Source organism: Gracilinanus agilis, chromosome 4, assembly GCF_016433145.1.
Source record: "Gracilinanus agilis isolate LMUSP501 chromosome 4, AgileGrace, whole genome shotgun sequence".
Classification (NCBI taxonomy): domain Eukaryota; kingdom Metazoa; phylum Chordata; class Mammalia; order Didelphimorphia; family Didelphidae; genus Gracilinanus; species Gracilinanus agilis.
The window spans coordinates 263,386,686-263,410,299 of record NC_058133.1 but is presented as its reverse complement, the minus strand read 5'-3'; the positions used below and the strand labels follow the sequence as shown (position 1 = coordinate 263,410,299).

General features: G+C 37.0%; 1 protein-coding gene across 2 annotated transcripts in view; it reads left to right on the top strand.

Moving 5' to 3' along the window:
• SRPK1 (SRSF protein kinase 1) overlaps nucleotides 1-23,614 on the top strand; it is an 87,593-nt gene that overhangs the window by 63,702 nt on the left and 277 nt on the right. Inside the window, exons 9-15 of one of the 2 annotated variants that reach the window (XM_044674284.1) lie at nucleotides 628-653; nucleotides 1,033-1,246; nucleotides 1,812-2,243; nucleotides 2,725-2,825; nucleotides 5,451-5,558; nucleotides 16,853-16,922; nucleotides 20,144-20,236. In XM_044674284.1, the coding sequence (XP_044530219.1) occupies nucleotides 628-653; nucleotides 1,033-1,246; nucleotides 1,812-2,243; nucleotides 2,725-2,825; nucleotides 5,451-5,558; nucleotides 16,853-16,922; nucleotides 20,144-20,236 (1,044 nt within the window). Of the gene's footprint in view, nucleotides 1-627; nucleotides 654-1,032; nucleotides 1,247-1,811; nucleotides 2,253-2,724; nucleotides 2,826-5,450; nucleotides 5,559-14,949; nucleotides 15,025-16,852; nucleotides 16,923-20,143; nucleotides 20,237-23,614 lie in introns of those variants that run through there. The other variant, XM_044674285.1, reaches the window with a different exon arrangement.

Below are 23,614 nucleotides of genomic sequence, written 5' to 3'. Positions count from 1 at the left end.
CCTTAGGTTGAATTGAGACAATTTGGCAAATCTTACTTATATTGAGAATAATAATTCCTGACAACTGTGTCCAACACATACAGTCCTGTCAGATAATATATACTCTTTTGGGACCATTTGCCGTCAGATGAGTTTTCTAATAGTTTGTTATCAATAATCATTAGAATTATTTTATCAGAGACTCTGATGAGTCATAAATATACCCAATGGAGGAATTACCTGAATTTTTGTACATTTCAAGTATAGGTTTTACCTTATATTTATCTTATATTTACTTATATTTACTACCCTCATTTATGTTAGCAGCTAAATGGTATCAGACCACTTCCTAACCCTCATGTCCCTTGATTGTTATTTTCCTTCCTTCCTTTGTTTCTCTTTTTTTCCTTCTTTTCTTTTCCTTTACTACAGTTTAGGAAAATTTTTCATCCTTTAAAAAGTCAAGAAAAACAGTAGTAAAATACAGTATATACATAGACAGTTTCTTTTCATTTTATTTGTGTTACACATTTTTCAAACATGTTCTTCACAGATACGTAATAGAGATTTCTGGTGCATAGGGTTTTTCTGGTTCATGGTATTAATGTATGTACTTAGATTTTATTTTTGTTTGTGTTTTTTTTCCAGTCAGTACTGCTCCCCAACCTAAACCAGTGAGTATGCTGCATTTATATATTTAACTCTAGTCTGTGGTCATGGAAGTTTTTCTCTGGGATAACAATTTGGTCATATCTAACCATTCAAAATTTTTTGTCCTTACTAAATGTCCTCTTGCATGACTCCCTTTTGCTGCCTCATATGCAGTTTCTATTGCCCAGTTTTCTGAATCTTAGACCAAAAAAAAAAAGACTTGGTTCATTTCAAAGGCCAAGATTTGTATTCATGTTCAAGACACCATTCTTTAAAATGAATGTGATGAGGCTATACTGAGAAATGACTTGTTGGAGAAAGTGAGAATTAAGAATTTAATCAGCATATCACTGGGTCTGTGATAATGGATTAGAGCATTTCTTTTCTGTAATCTCACTACAGGCAGACAAAATGTCCAAGAATAAAAAGAAGAAATTGAAAAAGAAGCAGAAACGCCAAGCTGAGCTACTGGAGAAACGAATGCAAGAAATAGAGGAAATGGAAAAAGAATCAAGCCCTGGACAGAAACAGCCAGGAAAACAGAAACAAGCTGAGAGTCCTATTGAGAGAGTCTTGCTAGAGAACCCTTTAAGTACAGAAAACCAAGAAAAACTTGGTATGATCCAGTTCTTACAAGAATAATGTTAGGACAAATACCAAAATAATTTCTCATACTGTATTGTTAGGTTTTTCTGGGAATTTCCAGATTGCCTCAGAACTTAATGCTGAATTTCCTCTAAGAATTATGCAACGCAAAGCTGTTTCCCCTTTTTATAGTAAATCTAGGCCAGTAGTTCTCAAGCTTTTGGGTCTTAGAATCTCCTTTTGCTCTTAAAAATTGAGGACCTCCCCCAAAGAGCTTTTGTTAATTTGGGTTATATCTGTCAATAGTTACTATATTTGAAATTTAAATTCTTTGTATGAAAATAGTTTTGATCTTGTAGAGACCCTCTGAAAAATTGTCAGGGAATCCCTGACCACACTTTGAGAACTGTTAGTCTAGGGTATCAGTTATTAAGATAATGCTGCTTCCTGTCATTTGATAAAGGGGAATATTAAAGTTCACTCGTTTTCTTAACAAGCTATCGGTTTTAATAATAGTTTTTTTTAATATTTTTGTTTCTTAATATAATTTCTTCTTTTTTTTGGCCTTTTTTGTGTGTTCTTGGTTTGTATCCCAGAAGAGGAAAATGTCATTGAACATGAGCAGACCCTTATAATGGAAGGCAATCCTGAGAGTGTTTCAACAGAAATCAATTGCAATGGAGTGGTTGGAATTGCTAATTATGTCGAATGCAATAATGAAGAGTCATTGAGGCTTAAGGAAGACCATCATAATGCCAATGAATGTGATACCCAACCTTTGAAAGAGGAAGAAGTTAGCTTCCCAAGCTCCCAAAATGGAGAGAGTGGTGCATCTCAAGAAATAGCAGACTCTTGTACAGCTTTAAGTTCTGGGGTATCAGACACTATGTTATATCAGCCATCTTCAAGTGAACACTCAGTAGAGCAATCATTCAATGAGCAGGAGATCAGCCAGCTGCAAGAGAGCATCCGGGCAGAGATACCCTCTGAAGATGAAAACGAAAATAATGGACCATTGGATAACAAAGGTACCCAAGGTAGCCCAAAGAGTGTAAAAACACTTTTTTTTCCTTTAACGACAACATTTGTTGTTCCTGCTGGAGCTGAAGCATAACCACCTGTGCTGTCTCCCAGAGGTGAACACAGAAGTTGCAGAGCCAGTTGCAGTGTGTAAGCAGCCAGCTATCAATTTCAGGGGTTTTCACTTTCCACCAGCATGATCTCTAAAGGGGACTAAAGAGAAGGGGATGTTTTTTCATTGATGATGAAATGTGTCACTGTCATTCAGGGAAAAATAGAGCCCATTGAATATTTGGTGGGTATGGTAGTTGCTTCCAAGGTAAAGCTGCTGAGTTCAGGTTCTGGAGGAGTTCTCATGCTCTCCCTATATTAGATATCGTAGTTATCAATCAGGGGCTCTGTTTGTTGTCTGTGAGAATTTTGTGGCAGATGGTGTTGTTTCTGGGTTGACGATTATTGTTCTTGTTAATTTGTACATATTGTCTTCAGGAAAATCTTCTGCTGGGAATTTTCTTCTTAATCCCCTTGAACCCAAAAATGCAGAAAAACTCAAAGTGAAGATTGCTGATCTCGGGAATGCGTGCTGGGTGGTGAGTTAAATGTGTTCCTGCTTCCTGATGGCTCACTTATCCTCTAAGAAAGTGACTCCTCTCATGAGCTCAGGTTTCCTATCTCCAACCATCTGTGAGACAAAAAACACCCTTCTATGACACAGTAATCTCTCCCTATCAAATCACCTTTCCTCCTTGACTCCTTCATTTCTGTCCAGGGAGCTGGGCCATTGACCATTTTTCTGTTGACTTAGATTTATTGACTTGGAGTCATTCTTTACTCTCCTGCTCTCATTTATCTTCCATATCTAATCTACTGCTAAGCCCTATAGATGATGACTCATGTCATGTCTGTCTCCTTTCTTCCATCATACCACAGCCACCCTTTGTGAGTCCTCCTCACCCCTTGCTTGTTTTAGCCTTTTCACGAGTGAGTCTCCTTATAGCCAGCCTCTCTCCTCTAGTCCATTGTCAATACCAGCTGTCAAAGTGTGATTCTTAAGCACAGTTTCTAGCAACTTCCTGATCCTGAATCTTGAGTGGCTTCCTCTTTCTGTTTTAAAGATATCATATCTTACATGTAAAACCCAGCAGAATTGCTCATCAGCTCCAGGAGGGGGGAGGGATGAGGGAAAGAAAAGAACATGAATCATGTAACCATGGGAAAACATCCTTAATTAATTCATTAGATTGCTTTTGAGAGAGTAAAGACATCATTTTAAAAAAAGTGAACCTTTTTCCAGAAACACTACTTACCCTTTATGCCATCTAAGTTTCAGCCAAATGAACATGAGCATCTTTTCCTTGTATATGGCATTTCTTTGCTTTCCTCCTCCCACAATGCTCCCATTATCTTAGCCCTCTCCACAGCTCAGCTTAGGTACTGGCCCCTTCATACAAGAGGCTTTTATTCCTCTACTTCTTAGTGAGTCATTCTCTCCTACCCCACCCCCAATCACTTTGCTATCCTTCCTGCCACCATAGAATGCAGGCACCTTGAAATTGGGGTTTTGTCTTTTTATCTCTAGTCCAAAGCATAAGTCCTAGAACACTGGTTGTGCTTAAATAAATGCTTGCAATATTGAATCGAGTATGTTTTGAGCCCAATTAGTGGTGTGAGAATTGGTCATTTGTGCCTTTTTCCTTCCCCCATTGATAATGTCAGTCACAAGATAATTAATTTTAAAAGAAGTTTTTACATCATAAACTTACTAGAGAGTTATTTGAAGGTTTAAATGCCTATCACAGGCAGTATTACAATGCACTTTAAGAGAAGAACTTAGAAACAAGCTTATGAAATCTTGATAATTTGTTTTTTTTTAAATCATTTAAATCATTACAGTGTAACATGTAATCTAGCCCTCTGCCCTTAAATATTTTAAAGCATACATCCATTACTCATGACTTCAGTAATCATCTTCATGGCAGTCACTCCCAAAACTTCATCTGTGCTCTTAATTCTAAACACCCATATCCTAGTATGTCAGAGACTGAAATGATCATTTTCTCACTAAGAACATCTTCTCCCAGCATTTCCGTTAGTGGGTCACCATTCTCATGACCACCCAGGGTCACAAATTCTGATTCCCTGCTACCTTAGAGTTGTTTTAAATTCATTTCTGTCCTTGTTCCTGGATCCAGTAATTTACCAGGTTGTACCCTGCGAATTGTCAGCAAAATGTAACCAGTTTTATCTCTTGGATTTGATTCTTGTTCTATGAACACTACTTTAAATTCAGCTCTTTACCATCACACTTCTGACCTATATTTCTTCAAAATCTTTACAGGCTAGCACTCCTAGCAACACAGCTGCCACATTAAACTTTCCATAACAATGTCTTCATTTTTCTGATCTCCTGCTCAAGAATATTGAGAGAGTTTTCTTGGCTATGAGATCAAATCAAGAGTCCTCAGCCTGGCGGTCGGTTTTCTTGTCTTATCTATCCTTTAGCTCCTCCTCCAACATGAATCTTCTTGATCATGTTCCGAGATCTTTACTTGCTTTGCTTCCTGAAATTTTTTTCAGCACATCTTAATCCTACATTCTCTTCGAGGCTCAGTTCAGTACTGTCTTCCTATATAAGTGTTTTCTTTTGCTTTGGAATCACAGTGATTCCATCTTTATTCTAATTTCTTTTAACACCTATGTATCTATTAGCATGTTATCAGCATTGATTTCATTAATACATTAAGGTTCTCAGGTTTTCATGTGCCATGTATTTGAGGAATCTATATAAATTATCTACCCATTTTTATTCTAAGAAATGATTTTTAGTTTCCTTTAAAAAGTAGCATTATTCCCAACCTAAATTCGTGTTCCTAAAGGAAAATTCTGCTTAAAACTAATAAAACTAACTTGTAACTTAAGAATTTAGAGTAGGTAGCCTGATTCAGTAAAAAGCCCTGGAATTTATGTCAGTGGATCTGGGTTCACATCCCAGCACTGATGCTCGCTATCTATGTGACTTTAGGAAAGTCACTTAAAATTTTAGGATCTCCTATTCTTTAGGCTTAAATGTGATAGATTTTACAGTTTCTCCCAGGCCTTACTTATGTAAAACTTTATTTGAATAGTTTTTTAAACTGTCATTCTGTGACCCATATGTCACTTTCTAAGAATAAATGAATTTTAATATTTTCCCTTGTTTGCTTCATTTATTTCAGCATAAACATTTCACTGAAGATATTCAGACAAGGCAGTATCGATCCCTGGAAGTACTCATAGGATCTGGTTATAATACTCCTGCTGACATTTGGAGCACAGCATGTATGGTAAGTTTTGCCATTTCTTGGGCTTCTCTATTTGACTATATTTTGCCCTAGAATAAGGATTTGGTGGTTTATGATATAGCTGCTGACATCTAAAATCCAGCATCTAGTCATTTAGGTTTTAGCTGCATCTGAAGCACCTGGTGTGTGCCAGTCACTTCCTTCCAAGTCCCCCTATTAAGATGAATTAACCAAATAAGCAATAGCTTAGGAAGCAGTTGCAGGGTAGAAGAGGTGATTAGAAGGTTTGGTTCAAATGCTTTTGTTGTATGCTCTCTACCTCTAATTCTTCTGGAAATGCTTGCAAAACAGTTTTCACCTTCCTGAACTGCCTGACAAAAATATTGGAAGAATTCTTTGTACAATTTCAGCACTGGCTATATTTTAAGAGCTACAGAACTAAAATGGTCAACCCTCAGGAGTATTTAATTGCTTGTCTATAATCATTAGGCAGTTTTAAAAGTGTCATTGGCAAGTATTAACAATGTTTCTAAGAATGATAATTAAAAGAGTAGAGTTTTAAGGATACAATATGATGGTACAAAGTTTGTTCTTTTAAAGCATTTCCATGGGAACATGAAAATTCTTTTATAGTAAGGCACAAAGAAGAATGATAAATAATAATGTAATTTTTAAATTTAGAGGCAATATAAATTACTTATTTCACCAAAAGTATGAGAGGAGTTGCATCAAACCATCCTGATCATTTTGGGAAAACTTTGAACTTCTGAAATTGTACTACTAGAAAAGGAACAACCAAAAAGTCTCTTTCCTCTGTACTTAAACCTCTCTCTTCACTTGTTCTTCTTGGTAGCCTTCTCAAGTTTGTTCTCTTCTACGTAGAGAAAATAAAGCTTTGGAGACCTGAGCTTTGCAGAAGATGGAGAAAAATGCTTTTTCACCTATCACCACTCGCACCTTGACTTGGTCAATCAGACCTGCTCTAAATTCACTTTCCTCCCTTCTTCCCTCTCTAATCTTAACCCTATCATTCACCAATTCATTCTTACATTCTTGAATCTTTTGGCCTATTGCTATTCATCTTCTTGCCAGATTTATGTGCTGGATTCCTCCCATTATCTGACTCTTCTACCTGTATTCATATGCTTCTGAATGAAGGTAAAGGAAGTCATACAACTGTGCTAAGTTGGGAACACAATAAGTTCATGTTACCCAGTTACAGCTAGGCTATCAATGTCCAACAAAGTTGTCAATCCTTTTATTCCCTAATTGGTTCCCCATCTCACTCTCCCACAAAAGCTCTTTCCAGACAACTTCTTCTTTCCTCAAATCTCCTACTCTCTCCCTCTGGCTTTTCTTACTGAGGAGAGGAAGCTATTAGATATGAATTCCCTGCTGCTCTAATCTTTGCCTCAAAACCCCAATATAATCATCTCCTTGCCTCTAACAAAGATGTGATCCTTCCCCTTGCCAGTAGTATAACCCCTCCATGTAAGCCAGAGGCGCATATAGAGTCAGAAAGGCAACCTGCGTTCACATCCTACTTCTAAAACTAGCTGCATGCCTGGCCATGGGCAAATCACTTGATCCTCTTTGAGTCTTAGTGAAGATACTTCTGATTTTTAGAGGCATTTTTCCTTTTAATATGCTCAAATCTGATTCTCTTGCTTTCGTTTTGTTTTTTAGCCCATTTAGTATGCTTTTGCCCACCTAAACCAAACAAAACAATTCTACTCCTTTGAGACAACAATGTTTCAAATATTTGAAGATGTTATTGTGTCATCTTTTCTAGTCTTGGCTCTTCTCATTCCTTCAATGAATCCTTTGTTTTGAGGCTTTTCAACATTTTAGGCCCCCTGTGTTGGATGTACTCTGGCAGTTGTCTTTCCTAAAATCTAGTTAGTGCCTGATTTAGTACTGAAAAATTTGTGGTTGTGATTGTTCCAGGTGTGATATGATAAAGAACAAAATAAAGTAATATGATGACCAAAAGAGCTAACACCATCTTTCAGATGTATTATTGGAAATATAGTATCTAGGCAAGAGTAATGTAGGACTTTGTCCTTTCATCTATTAAATTTTTTCATAACACTTGGTTTATTCTGACTGTGATCATTTGGATCCTCCCCCATAATAGCTGTTCCTCTTCTCTACATGTCCTCTTCAAATTGATAAGCACACCATATGTCTTTAGCCAAATAATGACAAGTTTTATAGGACCAAAATAAGATCAGTAGGGCACTTCACTCAAGATATCACTTTAGGTTGATGTCCATTAATTATTTGTCTCAAATTGAGCTTAAGTATTTCCCTCTCAGCATATTATGAAATGTGGTCACTTTCTTATAAAGAATTTCTATCATTTCTTTTTTCCTAGTCACTTTATCCTGATTGGTCAGAATCAGATTTAGATTCACAGGTCTTTTCTGAAAGATAAAATGATCATTAAAACATCCTTAAAGAGACCCTACCTAGTGTTACTGCCCTTTTCCCTTTGACACTTAAAATTGAAGTAGTGACAGTGACAAAAGTGTCAATGAATATTGTAGTAGTAACAACAACAAAAAGATTATGAGAAATATAATTGGATTTCCCTGGCCCAGGCACCCCTCCAAGGGACAGCTGAATTGTGGCTGGAAGGTAGCTATCATGACTCATGTTCCCTGTCAGTTTTGCTGGGATTCCATTTCAGAAGCTAAGGATATCATTGAAAGGTGTGCATAATGTGTGACTTGGGTTCTGATGCTCAAACCCTTTGGTTTAATACCAAATGCATTTTTGCAATTTATAGTTAGGAAATCTGACCATTTTATGGTACCACAAACCACCAATCCAACTAATGGTCATATTTAGTTGTACTAAATGAGCTTTTATAAATGGTTCTTAGTTTGGAACCTTAAATTACTATTTCCTCACAGATTCCATACTATTTCTGCTCATTCAACTTCAAAGCAAATCACAAGCATGGTCTCATTACCATGCAAACAAATACTCAACTTAGATATCAGAGTGAAGTTTGCATCTTCCCAGATAATTTTTCTTTATGCATCTCTGACACTTCCTGATTTCTCTACCATCTTGAGGTAAGAATCCTTCCTTGTAACAGACTACAAGCAGGTTGAACAAATCATATTAGCCATAACTAACAGTTAAGTTCTTATTCTTATAAATAGTCCACAGTCTTTTTGAGAAAAAGTATTAGTGTTTTTTAGCATCAGTCCTTTGAAGTCACAATTTGGCATTAAAAGGTATCAGTGATAGTTCTAATATCTTTTGAGTTGTTTTCCTTAACATAGAGATGCTTTTATAAAATATTCTTCACTTATTCTGCTTACTTCACTGTGAAGTATTTATTTTTTACAGTGCAATAATATTCCATTACATATATCATTTTGGTGTATATTTGGTCCTTTCCCTCTGTCTTTGATCTCGTTGATGTATGTATGCTTAGAAGTGGAGCCAAAGGATATTCATAGTTCAGTGACTTTTTGCATTTATTCTCAAATTCTTTAAAGAATAGTTAGACTAGTTTGCATCTCCCCTAACAGTGCTTTAGCATGTGTGTCTAGCCACAACCCTGGCAAAATTTGCCATTTTCATCCTTTGTTGACTTTCCCAATTTTCTGTGAATGAGATGAAATTTCAATTTTATTTTGCATTTTACATATTAGCTCTGGTTATTTTCAGTGGACTATTTTTTCTCTTAAAAGTTTGTTTAATTTAGAATATTTTTTCATGGTTACGTGATTCATGTTCTTTCCCTTCTTTCCTCCCATCCCCCCTTCTGTAGCCAACGAGCAATTCCACTGGGTTTTATGTGTATCATTGATCAAGACCAATTTCCATATTATTAATATTTGCACTAGGGTGATCGTTTAGAGCAGTGGTTCTCAAACTTTTTTGACCTACTGCCCCCTTTCCAGAAAAAATATTACTTGGCCCCCTGGAAGTTAATTTTTAAAAAAATTTTAATAGCAATTAATAGGAAAGATAAATGCACCTGTGGCCATCACCGCTTCCCTGGATCGCTGTAGCACCCACTTTGGGAATCACTGGTTTAGAGCCTATATCCCCAATCATATCTCCATTGAACCATGTGATCAAGCAGTTGTTTTCCTTCTGTATTTCTACTCCCCCATTTCTTTCTCTGGATGTAGATAGCGCTCTTTCTCATAAGTCCCTCAGAATTGTCCCTGGGTCATTGCATTGCTGCTAGTAGAGAAGTCCATTAAATTCGATTGTACCACAGTGTATCCATCCCTGTGTACAACATTCTCTTGGTTCTGCTCCTTTCACTCTGCATCAATTCTTGGAGGTCTTTCCAGTTCACATGGAATTCCTCCAGTTCATTATTCCTTTTAGCACAATAATATTCTTTCACTGACAGTACCACAATTTGTTCAGCCATTCCCCAATCGAAGAGCATCCCTGGACTATTTCTTTCAATCTCTTCTTGCAGGACTTGTTAGTAATATATAAAAATGCCGATGATTTATGCATTTATATCATGCTGCCTTATTAAAATTATTGATAGTTTAAACTAATTTTTAAATTTCTAGACTCTTCTACAAAACATCTGCAAAGAAATCATTTTATTACCTCATTGTCCAATCTAATTCTTTTAATTTTTTTTCATGAGCTTGACTTCTTATGATAATAACCTATATATTTTTGTTGTTTGACCTTTATCAGAGGAATTTACTACAAAGATTTTCCATTTTACTGTTTCTCTAATTCATTGATTCCCAAAGTGGGCTCTACCGCCTCCTGATGGGTGCTGCAGCAATCCAGGGGAGTGGTGATGGCCACAGGTGCATTTATCTTTCCTATTAATTGCTATTAAAATTTTAAAAAATAATAATTTCCTGGGAGCTAAGTAATATTTTTTTCTGGAAAGGGGGCGATAGGCCAAAAATTTGGGAACCACTGCTCTAATTCCAACATCTTTTTTATTTTTGTAATTACAATTATTTATCTTTAAGGATCACCACTGTCCCTTATTTAATAATTCTCCCACTAGCCATGGCAATTTAAGAGTGTCTAGCTTTTAATTCTTTATGGTGTGACTTTATATATCTAATTCTTATTTTAATTTTGAGTTTATTTTAGCATAGGGTATGAGGTGTTGTTCTCAACCTGTGAAAGTATATTCCCAGTTTTCTGAGTAGTAGTTCTTGTTGAATAAGAAATCTTTGGCCCAGAAGTTTGTGTTCTTGGATTTATGAAATTCTAAGTTCGTATATCTGCTTCTAGTGGGTCTTAATCTGCTTAGCCTGTTAATAGTATCAGAAAGTTTAAAAAAAAAATTTAGTGTTTGGTCTAAATCTGAGATTCAGTGGGTAATAGGGAGCTCTAAGTAAAGAAACTTTCCACCAGTGTCAAAAGGCACCTAATCTACAACTTGGGCTCAGAGTTACCTGGGAACCAAGACGTTAAAGGGTCACAGAGCTAGGATGTGTTCAAGGCACAACTTGAATTCAAATCTTTGTGATTCTAAGGACAGCTCTATATCTACTCTGGCATTCTCTCTTTCCAGTTGAAGGTGCTTATTTTGTAATATGCTTTAAGGCCTGGAATCCCTCCTTCACTTGACCTTTTGTTCCTTTGTAATAACCAACTGGTATTTTTATAGTGCTTTAAGATTTGTAAAGCACTTGGCAAATATTATCTCATTCAGATGAATGTTATTTTTCAGGACCTCCAAAGGTACTTCTGAGCAGTTTTATATGGTACTACATACAGCTCTAAATCAATTTAGGTAGTGTTATTTTTTGTTGTTGCCATTGTATTAACCCAACCCCCTTAGACCTTTTAATATTCTTGGCTGAATCACTAAGATGGGAAAGCAGAGAAAGGAGACAGGCTAGCCATTTGAAAGTCGTCTCAGATGTCTTAGCAATAGCATACTAAAACTTTGGCCTTCTTGAAATCATATTGATTTGATATGGCCACCATACATTTTCAGCAAACTGAGGTTTCTTTGGAAATAATTAGAATCATGATCTGAATAAGAGTGACCCTGTCTTGATTAGGATAAAAGCAAATATTCATAAAATGATGTCAAAATTTAGTGATAAGGTCTCAGATTCTGTCCTCACATGCACAAAATGGTGCCAGATTTCAGGGATGAAGTCACAAACTAAATCTTTCTTCTATTTGCTGAGCTTTTATGTGAGGTGTTGTTTTGAAGAATTTCAGTCTGATTTGTCCCTATTACTAAACTGCTGTCTTTTCTTCAAATACTTTAATATTTTAGGAATCAGGATATTGCACAACATAAATTATTCTCTTAAGAGGTACTAAATAATTTTTTCCATTTTGGAAGGCTTATGGATACTCTTCAAAAGTATAATAATCTTGGCTATTGAATTGTTTCTTTTACCTATCAGAACATGAAATGGCCTTTTTTATTTCTGCAGTACAGTTGCTTTCTTTTGATAGTATAGTAATTGGATGCCTCCTACAAACTATTTTACTTTTTTGCACCTTTCATTAGGCCCTAGAACGAAGGCAAAAGATAAATAAATGATATGAAAGTCATAAATTTGGTACATTTTATGGTAGGCATACAATCTAGTTCATTTCTAATATAAAAAGTATTATCCCTCTTTTTTAACACTCATCTCTTACAGCCATACTATAATACTTGTTGAGGATTAGGGAATCTAATTATTACAAAACACATGTAGTTGATTCAGGAAGGCTTTTTTTATTTTTTTTTAAGCTGCAGTAAAATCTGGATCATTTAAGGTGTCACTAATTCATGCTGCTGGCTGACTGCCCAGCAGGGCCACCTCAGCACTGTTACTGAGATATCTCCTTTGATATTACTTGTATACAAGTCTTGGGAAATTGGGAGGAGAGTAGAGAACAACATAAATTATCTGAGGGTGTAGGTATCATGCCCAGCTAATAGACTTCCACAGCCAGAGCCATCCTTCTCCCCTCCCTCCCATCAAAGGAAAAAAAATCAACACAAAATCTGTCAGAATTTTAATGACAAGTAAAAAGAGAGGAGAGTTGGGTGCCATTGGATATAATGTCAGGATTGAATCTGAGAAACTTGGGCTGTGCACATCTGGAAAAGTCATGGAAAATAGGGATAACATTGGGTACCCACATAAATCAGACTTCTCCCTGACTGCTAAATACTAGGGTCAGCACACACAGTAAAAGAAAAAAACAGGTTTTACTTGCAAGTTAACTTGAGAACTTTGTTTAAGGTGGGGCATTACTCAAGTTCCCAGAGTCTCTCCTTTTTCTGATCCAATTTCTCTGTTAGACTGATCCTCTCATCTTACTTCTCCTTTTATACGTCTACAATCTAGAATGTTGATTCTTGTGTCAGGCTCTATCAGTAGAGCTGCACAGACTCAGTAACTAGAGTAGATTGCAGCAAGCAGTTTGGTTATCAAGACCTTTAGCCAGGCCTGAAATGGACCATGGTGAAGGATAGAGAATATGCAGTTCTTGTCAGTGCCCCTTTTGCTAGGGTTTCCCTGCCTCAGTATATTTGGCTGTACAATGGAATCCTTCCAGATCATTTTTTCTTCCACAAAAAGACCTATCAGACTCAAAGGCTCTTCTTTCCCAGTAACATTTATTTCTCCCCTTATTTGTACCCCAGTACCTCTTTAGGAGGAGTGGGGTGGAGGCTGATGTGTATGAGAGATGAAAGTGCACTGAACACTTGAAATTCCAATTAAATACATAATATATTACATTTGGTTTCAATATCTGCCATTGTGTGCTAGCCACTGAAGTTCTTTCAAATTGTGTTTCTCCTAAATATATTGCTGCTGTCATTGCTCCTTGAAGCCCTACAAAAATGACAATCATTGACTGTTACCCTTAGCAATAGTAATCAAATGGTGCAGTTGTACTATTCTGAGGTACAGTTCTTGTCCAGTAAAACTGTTTCTGTGCTCTGCTAGGTAACCCACTAATTACAGATATAGTCATACATTTCTTCTTTCTAGTAAATCTGACTTGGAATTTTATTATTTTTATTTTTTTACCAATAATATATATTAACAAATTTCTACACAAATTTTCTTAAGTTATGTGATATCTCCCTCCTTCCCTTACCTTACCTTCCCCCTCCCAGGGTTGGTTATATATGTATTATACAAAATGTTCATTGTCTGTCTTGGTGTGAAGATTCTCATTACCTGGGCCTGTGGAGAGGAGGGTTCAGTGGTTCTCTTTGAGAACAGCTGAGTCTTGAAGTCCCTTAGCACAGCTCTCAATAGAGAGGCAGAAGAAGTAGTCCTGTGCTGTGGGCTGAGGCTGGGTAAGGTGGGAGTCTTGGGTCACAAAGCCAGGTGTAGTTACTGAAGATGTATTCGTGATTGGGTCAGAGCAAGGCATCCAGCTAGAAAAGTATGTTGGAGTCAAAAGAACTATTTGACATCTGACCTCCTTAGCACTTTTTGGAAATGGTTGTCTATTTGTATAAGATTTCTAGTCCTACCCAGCTCTTGACAAGTCATTTAGACACTCCAGAAAGAGTTTACTTCACAATCTCAATAGTCTTCTCTCACCACATGAAACAGGTTAATAAATATTTAGAACTTCAAAATCTTAACCCTGTTCTCTCCCCCCACCCCCACCCCACCCCCAATTCCTTCTCATTCCCTCTGCTTTCTCTTAGATTTTGTGTTCCCTTTTCATCTGTTGCAGCTCTCAGGAAAAAATGCTCTGTGGCCAGTGGAAATTTTTTTGTCCTTTCCTCCTCACTTGTGATGCTTAACAACAGTGCTAGCTGGAAAGATGATCTCTAGAAGTAAGGAACACTTGACCCAAGATGGTGGCAAAAGGAGGGCTAGCACTGTCTCCAGACAATCTGGGCCCTAGTCTAGATGTAGGGTGACTTCTGTTAGAGTGAAGGTGGCTAAGAGGATGCATGTACTAAGAAAATAGTAGCTGTCCTTCAGCTTTCCATCATTCTTCCCTTTCATTTCACTGAACAAGATGTGCTGTTTTTCCAGCTTCTTCCCTGCTGCCCCATTGCATCACTCAGAAACCTGTTTCCCTTCTCTCTCAGCAGTGGGCCAACTGTCAGGAGATGCCAAGCAGCAGCAGGTCAATAACACCAGACCATAAGGATTATTTCAACATATGTTAATTTTTAAATAAAAAATATAATGTGTTTTTCTGTATTCTACATTGATAGGTTTTAAGCAAAATTTGAATACAACCTAAATAATCCTACTATATGGTTAAATGTGGATTCCATGTTCACTTTTTTATAGCTTCTGGAATGGAGCTTAAATGTATCATTAATGTAAACAAGACAATTATTCCCTGGTCCTCCTTTTTGTTAGTTTTACCCAATAGTAATAACTATTTCTCCTCCTCAGATGCCTCTTGAAAAGAGTGCTCTGCTTTTGTAGTGGAAAACTAAACTTCCTTTTTTCCTTCTTTTAAACAGACTTTATCCTTCCAGCCTCCAGCCTTACTCTGGAATTTTACTTCCCTCTGGTAGGGATTGTTGAAGAAAGGAAAATTTGACTCATCTGTTAATTCCTTTTTCCAAGATAACATGTCCAGCACTCCAGCCCTTCCTAAATATTGTCAGATCTAAGACCAAAATCAGGGCCCTCAAGTTTTGTATATTGAGCACATCTACAGCTTGGGAAGCCCTCTCCAGGGATAAAGCATCAGGGTGGAACCTAAAAGACTCTACCCCGTGACTCACAGATCTGAGACTACCTCCTAACTACCAGGTGAGACAGTCAACCCACTAATAAAGATTGTTGGACATGTTATCTAGAGAAAAGGAGTTAATGGGGGAATCATCATTTTCTTTTGGGGAATCACACTGCATGGCACTTCCTGACCACACATTTATGTTGCCTTCAACATGCTCAGTTTGCCTTCTAAGCAGTATCCAACTTGCCTTCTTCTACATGTATACTGTCCCATGTGGCTTCTGCATGTTAATTTCTGATCCTGGGTGTATTGATTTATTTGGTTAAATTTTCAAGTAAAATTTTTCATACTGCCATCTGGATCAGTTTTTTCCTTAAGGGAATATTAGCTGAGAAAGGATACAGAGATTAGATAGCAAGACTTTGGGAATCAAGTGTCTTGGAGTTTACATTTGGCTTTGCCAGTGCAAATAGTGTAACTGTTTGATGTAGAATGAGAAGTTCAGGCATCTTTTGCTCCATCTTTTTCTGTTTGTTAAAAAGCTGCTAACTTCCCTGAAATGTTGTTAGAGTTAATAAAATATTGCAGTGGGATTTAACACTCAGATGAAATGGTATTTAAATTTTTTTAAAAATGATAAGCCTGAGTAAAGATCTGTATTTTTACTAAACTAAAAGTAAGACTGAACCCATCAACACTAGTGCAATCTCAGTTCATTTGGCTTGTAATCTTGTGGTATTCTTTGAACTTGGCTTTACTTTCAGAAAAATTAATCTCCTGTTGTGCTTTTTGTTTCTGTAGTGATTAGTAAAAGCAAACAGATATAGCAAAAAATTAGTTAAGGCTGTCAACCAGTAGTGGAACACATGAGAAATTGCAGGGTTTCTTACTCTAGGGACTTTAAAGAAAAGAGTCATTAGTTCTCTGTCTGGCCAGGTTGAGTGTAGCCCCTCTTGGAAGTTTCAGGGGCTTAGAATGGCATCTTGAAGTTCTTCCCAACACTAAATTGTTTGTTTACAAGATATTTCTATTGCCGGCAAGTACTTTGCTTTTTCTGGTAAGTCTCTTTTTTAAAAAGTTATTGACTTAATGTTGAACGATGGCTTGGAGCCCAGAACCATATGTACAAAAAAATATGTATGGGGCATATTTTCTTTTGAACTACAGGAAATGGGAGATTTGCTGCTTGGAATTATTCACTGGGGTGTGAAACCATTTCAGAAACTAAAACTGTGATTTGCTAATCACTGAATATCTACAGGGAATACAGTTGTTAAAACTGCTGGATTTTAAAATACTATTAACTTGGGGAAACAGTGCTTGCCTCATGAAAATGAGCCAGCAGCATCTGCCAAAGATTCTGATTCAAGAGAAGTTCAAAGGGCAGGCTGCTGTTATTTAGTCCTTGTATTTTATTTGCATGGAATAACCCAACTTGTTAGCATTAACAGAGTTCTTGCTCTCCCCTCACTCCATTTTACCAAGATACAGGTTTGTGGAAGGAGATCTTTTTTGGAATGTTCTTAGGCCTTTTTTTCTTTTTCTTTTTTTTTTAAAGGCATAAGCAGAATTTTCAAGCAAAAAGTGCTTAGAATTGCTCCAAATAGCATTAAGCATTCCTCCTCCTGATCTCTCTCTTTTCTTTGTTGCTTTAATTTGCTGCTGTCCTTTTTCCCCCTTAGGCCTTTGAATTAGCCACTGGAGACTATCTGTTTGAACCTCATTCAGGAGAAGAGTACACTCGAGATGAAGGTGAGTCTGTCTTTGGATACATACCCAATTACTCAGCAGTTGGTGATTTTTAGAATTTATGAACATCACTGATGATGAAAAAAAAAAATAAAATCTTTCCAGATCAAAAAGGTGCCACATTTTAAGTCCCCATACATTTGGAGTGAGCAGGGATTATATCCAGGCTTAGGTGCACATAAGTTTGATATAAATCCCAAGAATAGGTGAAAACACAGAAAAGAATTATCCATTTAAAAAGAATTTTAGATTTTAGTAGAGGTTTTGTGGGGAAGAGGGAGAACTAGGTTAGGCTGAGGCTTATAAGTTGCCAGATTGCTTCTAGTTGAACTCCTCCTTATCTCATCTTTCCTTGTGTTGAAAGTTTTTGCACAAATTGAATTTCAGTTTAGAAATAGCATAGTATTAATCTTTTGTTCTATTATGTCTTTGCTCTTATTTAATAGGTTTTACATATTGACAAATTATTATTTTAGTGGCATCTTACGTAATTCTGAGGTAGCATAGCCACTGCATCAGGAATTTTAAAAACTATGTTAAGGGGACAGCTTGGGTTGCTCAGTGGATTGAGAGCTAGAACTAGAGATGGGAGATCCTAGGTTCAAATCTGGCCTCAGACACTTTCTAGCTGTGTGATCCTGAGCAAGTCACTTAACCCAATACATTGCCTAGCCCTTACCAATATATCGTATTGTTTCTAAGGTGGAAGGGTAAGGGTTTAAAAAATACAGACACACACACACACACTCTCTTGTGTGCAATTAAAATTTTCCATTAATATCCTATTTTACCTCCTAACTTCATGGAGATGACTGCATTCTTGAAGGCTCAGTGAAAAAAATGCTCTGGCAGGTCATACCACTCTGGGCATTTCAGGCCTACTCTAGGGCACAATCTTGTTGAGTTTAGAGAAGCTCCACTTGATGAATTCTTTTGGCCATAGCAACTCACAGAGACTGTTAAGTCAGGGAAACTTCAGTCTGTGTTAGTATAAATGCTCATTTCATGTGAGTGAAATCATAGCTCCCTGAAGTGATGAGTATATGATTTGTATGTACTATTAAATTTTTTTATCAATTCCCCACCCTCAAAATGTCTGAGTGAACACTAGCTGTCACTCAAATTCTTTCTGAACGTTTGGTAGTATAGATATGTAACTTCCCCTAGTGTAATCATTACATCCTTAATGTTTCATAATCTGCTTAATTTCATTTATTCCTTTATGTATCAACATAGTCTGTGAGTTTTTCCTTTTTAATAGCTGCATAGTAAAGTCCCTCCTAGCCTTAATCTTCCATTATTCTTTTCCACTGTATAGTCTCTTCAATGTCAACAATTATCAGTTTGTCATGAGAGAAGATATTCTCTCTCCCAGATGTAAAAAAGTGTTCTCTATTTCATCATTCATTCAAAAAATACATGCCTAGCACTGTACAAACGCTTCTGTATTTGCGTTTAGCAAGAAAACTCTTCTTGCCGCCCCCCCCCCAACTTCTCAGTCATTCCTATAAACAAGTATTAATGATTCTAGGTACATTTCAATCTTACCTCATGGGTGGTTAAATCAGGGTTGAATAAAAACCTTTATAATGCCAAAATTAAAAGGGGGAAAATGTATCCATGAATGGAAAACCCAGATAAAGACAGAAAAAAAAAATAGAACTGTTATCAGTAAAAAATGAGAGAGATTCCATTCATTGTTTCTAGAGCACATCATTGGCCCTCCAAAAAGTTTCAGCCCATAGACCATTTCATGTATGACACAAAGCAAAAAATTTTTAAACAACAAAATTGTAATTCATTTGGCAGTAACAACAAGCCCTTGCTAGAAGTTACGTCATCACTCATTCCTAGAGAGTATATATTTGACTATTTGTTGCTATCTCCTAACCTTGACTTTTTGAGGTTATGGATTAAGGGTTGATTATGAATTGAGGTTAAAGATGGCTTTGTTCCCTACCACGTGATTCCCCTCCCCCAAAGGGAAAATCACATCAGATGACAATAGTCTTTCAAAACCAGACAGAAAAAGATTTTTCCACTGTCAGGTAATTTTTTGGAGATGGAAAGAAAATAGGACTTTGGTGGATCTCCACACCCCATACCCCCATTTACAAGACCATTTATGTTCTATGACACCACGTATATATATTAACTTACTTAAAGAAAAAGTTAATCCTGTCAGTAACATGTAAGTTAGAAACAGGGTAATTGAATTAAATTGAATTAACCTTAAAGCACAACTTCAGGGTGAAATATCTGATAATGTTGTGCCCTAGTTAGGCTCTTGCCCACAAATTCTCCAGTGTTCTGCAGTTGGCTCAGAAGCTATTCTGTGGTACTTTTTTTTGGTGGTGGTGTTCTTGTATAAAATTACTTTGTTTTATGACATCTCTTTCTATTCTTTATTTACCTGGAAAGAGAAATTCCTTTCAGGAACTGATTTTTCTTTCTTTAGTTTTCCATGTTTTCATTGCACAGAGTTCTATATAGCATTGAAAATCACCCTAAGATAGGAAGGAGGAGTAATTTTTTTTCTCCTTGTCTAAGAATAGAAGATTTCTTGAGTATTTAACTTCCCGATATGTTGAGCCAGCTGTGCCATTGAGAGACATATAGCAAGATAGAAAATCATAACCGCTGTAAAAGTGGTCCTGGTTTGCCAGGGGCTGTGTTTGTTCCCTCTCTGGTCCCCATGTCCCAGTGTGTTTCTATAGCCACCTCTCAACAGCCATTGAAAAAAGTGATTCTAGTGTAAAGCTTGTTCTCAGCTCGCCCTTGATGCTGTTCTTCTTGCCCTTCTGTTTTAGACCACATTGCGCATATTATAGAGCTGATAGGCAGAATTCCAAGACGCTTTGCCCTCAGTGGGAAATATTCACAGGACTTCTTCAATCGCAGAGGTAGTATTGAATCATGTTAGTTTCCATGCAGGTGTCAGGGACGTACGGCCTTGGGGAGCAGAGCATTCGCTCCAAGGCATCATGCTAGCTGCCAGCCAGGGCGCCCTGTGTGGGTGTCCAGCTGTGCGTCTGTCTTTCGGGACACTGCTGCGGGATCGAGTCCTTCCCTTACCTTGAGAGATGAAAATGTGCATTAGAGGTTCTACTGAAGATAGAGATGTGCGTGTTGCTCTTTCCACCATTCTCCAGAGCTGCTGGATCAGCCTTAGCCCTGTTATGGATGTTTTTTTCTTTCCTCTTTAAAATGTTTGGAACACACAGATCACATTGCATTGATCATAGAACTGCTGGGGAAGGTGCCTCGCAAGCTCATTGTGGCGGGAAAATATTCCAAGGAGTTTTTCACCAAAAAAGGTAAAAGACACTTGAATTGTTTACCCCCCCAACATCAGGGGAAATCTTTTTAATAAAATCTAAGAGGTAAGTGTAGCTCTCAGGAAACCATGGGGTCACTCAAAGGAGCAAATTGGTTGAGTTCTATCTATTCTTCTATTGGGAGAAAATGCCAGTAAAGAGAACTGTGCCCAGCCTAACAAATCATGAGCTGGCATTCAGAGAGCCCTGTAACTTTTGCTGTATGGCTTAAGAGCCTTCCATGTCATGTAACCTATGGCAAATCAGTTAAAAATTAATCTCTTGGATCAGCTAGTTGCCCAGTGGATAAAGTACCAGGCTTGGAGATGGGAAGGCCTGGGTTCAAATTTGGCCTCAGATACTTCCTAGTTTTGTGTCTCTGAGAAGTCACTTAACCCCAATTATCTAATCCATGCCACTATTTTCTCTTAGAATTGGTACTGAGGGGGAAGGTAAGGGTTTGTGGGTGGGTAGGGTGTTTTGATTCAGTTTTTTTAAAAGAAGGAAAAAAAATGTAATCTCTTTGGGCTTCAGGCTCCTTAAAATATGCACATTGAATCACATGACCTCTAATGTCCAATCCATGAGCTTCTGACCTTAAGCTTCAAATTTGGGGGGGGGGTCAGTTAATCAGAAAATAATAGTAATAGTGAATGCTTTTCTCCTCTCCCCTCAATAGAGAGGTCATAGTTTTTGTTTAAGTTACCAGTAAATTAGAGGCAGTAAACATTGGCTTGGTCACCTCTTATTTGTACTAAGGTGGGGGGGGGGGGCAAAAGAACAAATGATGTAAAAAGTTGGAAATTTGCCTTGAATGATGTAGATATATATTCTACATGTGTTTTGATAGTTTAGAAATTTACTTGAAACAAAAGTACAAATACAAAAAGTACAAAACTTGGCCTAGGAGGCGCTGAAGGAATATATAATTTTCTTCTACTGGCCTCTGATTTATTCTTCCTACAATCACCTCCATTGTTGAGAATAAATCATCTCCCTAAAATAGCATGGCAGAGGTAGAACAGCATTGTGACCTAGGGTGTCTGATGCTCATTCATATCTGCCATTGTTGATCTGTAGGACCTCCCCTCTGGGCTTCCTCATCTGCGATACATGTTCAGGGGAAAATAGAGTAAGTCTGAGCTTTGATCCATCTCTTAAATGGAGACTTTTCTTGGGCTTAGTTAAGTATTGAGATCTCAATGGGATTTCTAGATTCACATGAACAATAAAAATAAATAAAATCTGAAATGACAAGCACATAAGTAGACACCAGTTGCCCAGGGAAAGAGAGAGGCCAGCAAATCAAGTTAGTAAATAGTATTATTGTAGGACTATAAACTTTGGAAACAAGATTGGAGAAAGAAGCCCCAATACAACCTAAAATTAACCATCACATGGAAATTTTTCATGCCTTAAGGAGAAAATTAATTTGATATTTTTCTTAATTTTCAGGATTGGATGGCATGTTACTTCACCATGAAATAAAGCTCATGGGGTTTTATTTATTTTATTTTCTGTCCTTTTCTTTGAAAATTCAGCAATTTTCCCTGTTTTCCATCCACAGTTTTTTTAAGGGAATTTTGTGTTGATGCAACATATCCTGAGCCCCAGGGTTTTAGGAAAAATATAACTATAGTCACTATGGATACAACTTTTTAAATAAGTTTTTATTGGTATCTTTTGTTTTTACATTACCTAAATTTCTCCCTGTATCCTTTCATTTTCCCTATTCTTAGATCCACCTCACCCTCATAAAGTAGTTGGGGAAATGAATAATATATTAATATCAGCACAGAATTTCAGAATTGGAATGGACCTCAAGGCCCTCTAGTTCAGCCTTTGCCTGAAAACTAATTTGGAATCAGGTAGACCTGAGTTCAGATTCAGACTTAACTGTCATTCTAATTCTAAAATGAGTTAATAGCACCTTCCTCTCCAGGTTGTATGAAGATCAGATGAGATATTTTTAAAGCACTTTGCTAAATGAATGTTTGTTCCCTCCTTCTCCCTTATTAGATGCCTTTAAATGTTCATCTGGTCTTTGCCTAAAGGAAGAACCCATTCTCTATGAAAGCAGGCCATTTTTACTTGAGAAAGCTCAAATTGCTAGAAAGATTTTCCTCACCTCAAGCCTAAATGTTTTCATCTTTACAGATTTTGCCTTTTGTTTCTAGTTCCTCCCTCTGGGATCAGGAGAAAAAGTCTAGCTACCATGTTTCTCCCTCCTTTCCCCAGTCTTCTCTGCCTAAACATTATTGCCTTCATCTGATCTTCATAGGGTTTGAGCTTCCCATGTATTCTCCCAAGTTATCAGCATCCTTGTGGAAATGCAGTGCCTAGGACTGAACATCACAATACGTCAGGTGTTTTCTGAACAGGCATGCTATAGCAGAACTATCATCTCTTTATTTCTACAAGTTTTGCCTCTACAAGCCAAGGATCACGTTGTACTGCTGTATTAAGTCTGTAGTTTATAAAATCGCATACCTTTATTTAACCCTTAACTTCCATCTTTGATTAAGAATATGTATTGGTTCCAAGGAAGAAGAGCAGTAAGAGCTAATCAATGGAGGTTAAGTGACTTGTCCAGGGTCACACAGCTAAGAAGTGTCAAGTGTGGCTGTACACTGGGCCATCTACCTACCTCCTCCCATACCTCTTTTTAACCTTTATGTAAGACCTTTTATACTGAAGTCTTATTGCATTGGGCCCATTGTCCTTGTCTATGGGGAAAAAAAACAAAATTTTTTTTTTTTTTTTTAAGATTTCTGATGTTAGCTCTACCTCCCAGATTTCTGTGAGGTATGGTGGTGTACAGTTAGAAGGAAAACAAAACATTTTGATATCCTTTCCACCTTTGTTTCGTTGGATTGGTTCTAAATAGAAGTTCCTTGAGATTGGGGGCTATTTAATTTTTTTGTGTTTATATTCTTAGTGCCTTACTTATTATAATAGGCCTAACTTTAATAAATACTTGTACCAAAATGCAGAGAATTGAGTAGCTCTTTGGCTCCCCAAAAGAGATGCATGATAAAATTAAAATTAATGCTTGTCACAAACTAATATGATTCCTCTGACTAGTTGAAGATGTAGGGAAAGAGTTTACAAGACTTACTGTGAGTTCTAGATACTCATTAAAAACATTGTTTCCTCTGAGAGCATTTAAAGTTACATGTATATTTTGTAAGAGAGATAATATTTGTTACTGGGGAAAGGATAAGTTCTTTTTTAAAAGTACTATTTTTTAAAAGTACTAATAACTGTAGCCTCTGATTGGGAACTTCTGCCTAGATTGGAACATTGATTTACATTTGAAAGGAAATCATTTTCCAACTATATTTATTGCTTATTTTCATTTATTCTCTTTTCCCCACA